Source organism: Calidris pugnax, unplaced genomic scaffold (genome assembly GCF_001431845.1).
Source record: "Calidris pugnax isolate Ruff unplaced genomic scaffold, ASM143184v1 scaffold18, whole genome shotgun sequence".
NCBI classification, from domain to species: Eukaryota; Metazoa; Chordata; class Aves; order Charadriiformes; family Scolopacidae; genus Calidris; species Calidris pugnax.
In genome coordinates, this window is record NW_015090812.1 from 10,771,800 (window position 1) to 10,779,046 (window position 7,247).

General features: G+C 44.3%; 1 protein-coding gene across 1 annotated transcript; it reads left to right on the forward strand.

Annotated features, from left to right (window-relative positions):
- The first annotated feature begins 246 nt into the window (after nt 1-246).
- Nucleotides 247-7,247, forward strand: MED8 (mediator complex subunit 8). The gene is made up of 6 exons (XM_014938891.1): nt 247-400; nt 1,458-1,602; nt 2,266-2,406; nt 2,832-2,913; nt 3,664-3,912; nt 6,784-7,247. The coding sequence occupies exons 2-6, from the start codon at nt 1,600-1,602 to the stop codon at nt 6,846-6,848; spliced, it is 540 nt and encodes a 179-aa protein (XP_014794377.1). The 5' UTR covers nt 247-400; nt 1,458-1,599; the 3' UTR covers nt 6,849-7,247.

The following is a 7,247-nucleotide window of genomic DNA, read 5'->3' on the forward strand; positions in this document are numbered from 1 at the left end:
TAAGTGATAATGTCTTCACTACGCTCATCTAGATCTTAAAGAGGACAGCTAGCCAAGGTTTTGTCTCGGGTATAAATCTCTTGCTTAAGTGTTCTGGCCCAAGGGAAAGGGATCAATGTGAAATCATAGGATTTTAATCTCCAAAGTCTCTGTTTGCTTTCCCTGTAAAGGAGGTTCTCTGTTGAAGAGATTGGACAATGGATGCATATGTGTGGATTCACAACACCTTGGGAAGGTGTTAAACTTTGTCCTCATCCCTTGTCTTTCTTGCCTTTTTGTAGAGAGAGGAGAAGCAGCTGGAGCTGACCCTGGAGGCGCTCATCAGTCAGGTGGCCGACCTGAAGAACTCCTTGGTCAGTTTTATCTACAAGCTGGAGAACGAGTATGACCGACTCACATGGTAAGGTGTCTCACAGAGCTGGGGGCACTGTCAGTCATTGCTGAAGCTGTTCCAGAGTTGGCTCAAAGGACCACAAAGTATAATTAAAAAACATTAGCCTATTGTCACTAGGTTTAAATTTGCTTTTCACATTTCTGCTGGAGGAACCACTACACATCCTCCACCAGAAAACCAGCTGAAATCCATTGGTTTCATGCCACATAGTAATAGAGTCATGCTAACACCTTTTAATCTAGACTCTTTATGAGAACTAGATTTGCATCTGCAGTGACTGGAAGCTTCTTGGACAAAAGATCTTAGAAACCCACATGCACTATAAAATGAGAAATGGTTCTTTCTGCATTTCTTGATCTTTCTGGCTTTTTCTGACTCTGGTATAAACTGAGCTCTAGTGTTTTGCTGGTTCTGCATGTTTTACCAGACTTTGTTTGAGAGTTTGAGAGACTTGCAAGGTGGAATTTTCTTCCTGATGGAGCATAAAGATGTTACAGCTACAGCTTAATAAACTATACAGTATCTTAGACACTGTCTGCCACTGCAGCAGCTTCACAGGCAGTTAGCATTCATAGTTAATGTTGCAGAAGGCAGGTGAGGCAATGAATCCTCCAGAGAGAGCAAGCTGAAGGGGACCTCCTTGACAAGATTATCAGTTATTTTCCTTCATTATTGCTTATTGTGGATAGCCAAGCTATAAATTTTGGCTCTCTCCTGGCTGTACGGCTTAGAAGGTAAATTTTTTCTCAGACCTTGCTCTAGAATTGCACTGGGAGAGTTAGTGATAAGGAAGGAATTGCTTCTGTGTGTGTTACTGAAATCCCAAACAACTGCCACTTCCAGTGGTACTGCTTGTAATGACCCTGAGGTGTTTGCAGCAGGGACTGGCATTTGTCCACACCTGCACCTTCAGCCCTAGGTTTTACTGCTTACTGTCTGGAGTAGATGAATTTGAGGAGTAGTAGTGTTATTTCCTCACTTTTCTGTCATTTGGGTGAGGAAGAGATAAAAGCCATCTATGGCATCCCTTTCCATGTTTTGTCCTCTTTATTTGTTTTCCCAGGCCTTCAGTTCTGGACAGCTTTGCATTGCTCTCAGGGCAGCTGAACACCTTGAATAAAGTGCTGAAGCATGAGAAGACCCCGCTATTGCGAAACCAGGTTATCATACCCCTAGTGCTGTCTCCAGACCGCGATGAGGAGATCATGGTAAGGAACTGCCCTCTCAGTGTTGGCCCTGGAGTATCAGAAAATGCTTCTGTATCTGCTCCAGCTTGGCATTCCTCATGCTTGGCATTCCTCAGTTGTGGGTGTAGGGAAAGAAAAGCTGATGAGTAGTTCTGCCTGGGAGCTGCTTTGCTGGGGGGCTTTCACCTACAAACACTTGAACTGGATACACTACAGGAGGTGTTCCTGTTCATAAATAAGTTATTTTCCTGATGTTGGGGCTGAAAGAGAGAGTGTCTTGTGTAACTGGGAAGTCTCCTTGCAAGCTCCTGGTTTTCTCTGCCATAGCTGTGCTGCTTCTGTCAGACATCTGCATCCAGATTTGCACTGTTTGTCATCTGACCAACACAGGGTGTGTTACAGAACCTCCAGTGTGTGCTGGCAACGTTTATTCTCTGCTTGAGTGAAAAAACGTTTGAACCGATCAAGATCATGCTGGTGGGATTGCACTGCAGACCCCCCTGGATTGCTCTAACTAAACAGGCACAGTGCAAATTCCTAGACAAAATGTTGAAACCTCCTAATGCTCTTCAGATCATGGTGTCCCCACAGCATGCTACTAGCTTGTTCCAGCTCTGATCTTGAGCTGTCTGAGTGCTGGTCTGGAGGAGGAGGCTCTGAGTGTGGCTTGTCCATCTGTTGCAGCGGCAGACAGAGGGACGTGTGCCCGTGTTCAGCCATGAGGTCGTGCCTGACCATCTTCGAACTAAGCCTGACCCTGAGGTGGAGGAGCAGGAGAAGCAGCTGATCACAGATGCAGCTCGAATTAGCCCTGATGTGGCACAGGTGAGTGAAGAAGAGTTTGATTCTTCTGCCTTTTGGTCCTAGGGCACAAAATGCCCTTTAACTCCGCTTCCTTCACTCTTCCATCTGACAGTTTTCTTTTTTGCTGTGTCCTTTTCTGGCTGAGATTTCTCCAGCTGACCCTAGCTGAGGTTTGGTTTTTCTCTACAGTTTCACAAACCAAGGGTGTCCAGCCCGCTGGCTGCTCACAGGAGGTGCCATCAGACCAGTCGGACAAAAGGCGAAGGCTGTCCCATCCCCATAGTGCCTTCCTGCATGCATTAGTGCTGGGCTTTCCTAGGCTCTGCTGCCAAAATGCTTATGTTTGGTTACACAGACCCTGGGCAGAGAAAGCTTGTTCGTTTACCTTGCTGACTTGTACTGAGTTGGGGGTATCCTGGTGGTTTCTGATGGTTTTCATTTTGCAGAAACAGATCCAAAGTCTGAACAAAATGTGCTCAAACCTGCTGGAGAAAATCAGTAAGGAGGAGCGTGAATCTGAAAGTGGAGGTATGTCACTGAGGTGGAAGTGGGCTGCAGGGTCCAAGCAGTAGACTTGAGAGAGTAGTGGCCAAATAGGTAAATCAGAGGGCCTGAAGCAGGGGAAATGCAGATGAGCAGCATAGATGAAATCATTCCAGAAGATGCAAGATTGGCTGTCCTGGAGCCACCTAATTTGAAATGGGCTCCTGTGGGTGCAATGTGTCCTACTTGTGTGACCTACGCATGGCAGAAAGCATGCATTCCAGCCCTTTGCCATATCCCCCTTTGAGTAGGTGGTAAGTGTTTACCAGAAAACATCCCAGTCAACCTTGATTAATAAAAATAGCTGTGGAAATGCAGTGGCAGTGAACGGAAAATCCCCCAGCTATGTTCAGACTGAGTCCATGATATGTTTTTTGGCAGACTTTTCTGTGATGTCCTCTAGATGATGGCTGCATCAGTCCTTGTTGCCTACCAAAGCATTCAGCATGGAAGAGCCTTTAGTGGGAACATTCTCACAGGCATGGAGGAGTTGGATCCCTGTGTCCTCCTTCCCTGAGCAGCATATGCCCGGCTGTCAGTGGAGAAGCTCTTGAATCACCACTGTCCCTGGATTTTGCAGCTTCTTTGACCCTGCTGAGGCTCTTGTAGGGCACGTTGTTAGAAGCTGATCTCTACCACATACCCCAAAATAGCAGAAAAGTAAATTCAGGACCAGCTATGCTACTTTTTAGACTTGATTGCTAAAATGCTCCAAAATCACTTCTTTTTCTACAGGTTTGCGCCAGAACAAGCAGACTTTCAACCCTGCGGATACCAATGCACTGGTAGCAGCTGTGGCCTTTGGGAAAGGACTGTCAAACCGGAGACCCCCTGGCTCTGGAGGATCTGTCCAGTCAGGTCAACCAGGAGCTGGGGCCATCATTGCAGGTGCTTCAGGCATGCAGCAGGTCCCAATGTCAGGTGCACCAGCTCAGCAGCAGCCAATGCTGGCAGGAGTGCAGATGGCACAAGCGGGACAGCCAGGTAAATAAGTTGCAATATCTGAGAGGAACTGAAATGCAGGGAGCAAGAAGGACAAATGCAGATGTAGAGATCCATCCCCAGTCACCTTTTAGATACAACTGAGTAAGAGGTTGCTTTCTGGCCGTAATAGGATGAGTCAGTTTGTAACAGTGTAGTAATACCTGCTGAAAATTGGCTCAGAGGTTGAAATGGATCCCAGCCATCCAGCTTCAGCTTTGTAACTCACACTGCAGTACTGTTTTAGTAACAGACTTAGTGAACATGGGAATCAATATGCAGGGAGATCACAGTGTCTTTTTGCAGGGATCTGTGCTGGGGGTTTTGCTGTCACATTTTAGTTGTGGGTAGGCAATAAAGTTGAAAAGTTTGAGGAGTTATTTAAGGTAAGAAAAAAGCAAAAGCTGTCTGCAAAGAGTGATAGAAGGATTTCATATACCAAGTGACTTCACTTAATAATAGTAGATTACATTTGTATTAAATATAAAGTGAAAAACGTAGGTGTAGCAATTTGACTTTACATGTCAAACACCTTGTTTTGGTTACTTGTATTTGGGAAATAGATACACGACGTAGCAGTTCTGTAAAGACCTTAATTGGGTGTTCAGTTGGGACAAAAATGCAAACCAAATGTTAGGAATTATTAGAAAAGGAACAGAGAAACAGAGGATATTATTAGGCCATTGTATAAATCCGCGGGGCACCCACACCTGCAATATTATACGCAGTTCTGATTTCTTCTCTGCTACTGGGGATAGCTTTGGGGTAGGGAGAAGAAAATATGGAAGCCTGTAACATAACAAATTGTTTGTAGCAGGTGAGTGAGGAATGATTGTTCACTGACTCCATGATACAGAAGGATCGATGAAAGTGCACTATCGGCTTGTAGATTCAGAACAAAAGGGAGATACTTCTCTGAATACTGAATAATTACACTGTGGAGCACCTTGCCAAGCGTGCGACAAGTAGATAAAATTTATATGGGATGGAAAAGTAAGTAGGTAAATTTCTGGATGAAAAATCAGTCGACAGCTAACTCTAGAGATACCATCTCTGACTCCCAAGTCCCCGAGCCACAGTATGTTAGAAGCTGAGGGGTATTCTGCAGAGGTATCACTGCGGGCTTGCCCTGTGCTGGTATTCCTCCTTAAATGTCCTCTGCTGTCAGGAATGGGTTTGGCCTGGGGGACCTACAGGCCTAACCCTGTACTGTCATTCTTATGTTCATGTTAATTGAGATTTTGAATATCGGATATCCTAATTGGTATTTTCTTGCCTGTATAATGACTGTTGTTCAGAAATGAACTTGAGCAACAATATTAATCCTAAGTTAATTATGCATTTATGTAAGAGTTAGAAAGTCATTTCCACTGTGATTTGGAAACAAAGAAGGCCCTTGTGACTTCTGGCTGCATACCCACAAACTGTCTCCAGGATGGGAAGACAGTCGCTTCTGCACATCAAGCAGAGTGTGCTGGTAACAAGAGCACTTGTCAGCCTGTGTCACTGGGAAGGTCCCTTTTGATAAGAGCAGCTATACTGGGTTTTGCCAAAGGTCCGTCCCACTATCCTGGTTTTGATAGTGCCCATAGCTGAGGCTGAAAGAATAGAAGAACAAAGTATGTTCTGACAGCAGTTGTTGTTTAGGGTTTTTAAGCCAGAGTTTGGTTTGAGACCAGTGGGTATAGCAGCCATCAATTTCTGCAGTTCCTTTTTGAATTACAATTTTGACTTCTACCACACCTATGACAATGTCCCACAACTTCATCGCATGTTTTGCTTAAAAAATTTTTACTTTTTATGTTTAAAACTTTTGCCTGATAATTTTACTGCATGTTTCCTTTTTGCCCGTGTTGTGAGAAATGGTGAATAATCATTCCTCAGTTACTTTCTGCATCTGCACCTTTTCTGTTTGTTTTCAAGACTGGGAACACCAGAACCGCTTACAGTATTCCAGATGTGAGTGAACCATACAGTCCCGTTCACTCTTCCTTTTGGAGTAATGTCTAATAGCATTTGTCTGCTGATAGTTAGCACTGAAGTGATACCAGATTGCCTGCCACTTCATTGCAGGCAGTGACCCGCTTTGGATCTGTTTGAGAAAGTTTAATAATTTTTATTCTTTTAGCGATTTGCTCATCAACTCTTCTCTTGTGCTGCTGCAGTACAGTTTTAATTTTCAGAAGTTGTCCTTTTTTCTGTTCCAATTTGAACACACGTTCCACTTTCTGAAGGAGTGTTCTTTGAACATCTCTCTGTGCTGCTCTTTAATCACTTTTTGTTTATTTTTGTGATCATTTTAGTTTGTCTAGCACTGTACACTGTGAGTACAGCATCTTTGAAAACACTCCCATGTGTGATTGGTATCAGCAAAAAGTAATAATGCCCAAGAGGCGGATGTGGTTAAGAGAAATTAAGAGATCTGAGAGAGGCTTAGTAATTTAAATATACGACCTGACTATAAATTATTCTATGTTGAAGGGCATACAGGTTCTTGTGTTTACCTCTCTGAAATGAAAGTGGAGATCAGACTGGGTACTTCTGCGAGTGCTGCTGCCAGCAACTTCTGTGAGACTGAAGTCCCACACTCTTGTAGAACTCTCCTGACAATGAGAAAGGTTTATTTAAGATGGAAAAAGGATAGAATTTGAAGGGATAGCAGGGAGACACAGGAATCGTCAAGGAGATTTCTCAACAGAAAAATGCCAATTTGTAAAAGATTGTGTTAGGTCAGAAGCTGGAAGATGCTGTAGCAGGTAAGCCTAGTGTGGTAACTGCAGTGGAAAAGGAGAAGCCCAGACAGGGTTGCTGCGAGTCTTGCATGCCCTCTCGTATAGCTGATTTTGCACTGCTTTTTCTTTTTTCTCTCTCCAGGCAAAATGCCAAGTGGCATAAAAACAAACATCAAATCTGCCTCTATGCATCCATATCAGAGATGAGCTGAGATGAACCTGACCCAGGGATCAACAGTTACTAACATTGTTCCTGCTGAAGCCACCACACCTGGATTCCTTGTAGGACTTCCATGTCCCATCATATATCCACACACCAAATCCGGGGAGATAAGGGTTATCACACCCTTCTCTGGGTTTTATTTAGTGCTGGGTGGCTTGCATGGAGCTGCTAGTGGCCATGTCTCCTGGACACAAGTATTTCTCTGTTCGGTCAGAGCAGAGGACTTTGCTTCTGGTATTGATCCCATCTTCAGGTCTGGGCTGGAGAACAACTACCCTTTCCTGATGCAGAACCTGAGGATGAGCACAGAGCACTCAGTTCCTTGTTTCTGCTTGTTCTTTACTCCCTCTTGTTGAATAAAGACCTTGTTATGCACGCTGTGA

Coding starts and splice junctions, on each gene's coding strand:
- MED8 (XM_014938891.1), top strand. Junction 2,914..3,663: donor GCGTGAATCTGAAAGTGGAG/GTATGTCACTGA, acceptor CTTTTTCTACAG/GTTTGCGCCAGAACAAGCAG. Junction 3,913..6,783: donor GGCACAAGCGGGACAGCCAG/GTAAATAAGTTG, acceptor TTCTCTCTCCAG/GCAAAATGCCAAGTGGCATA.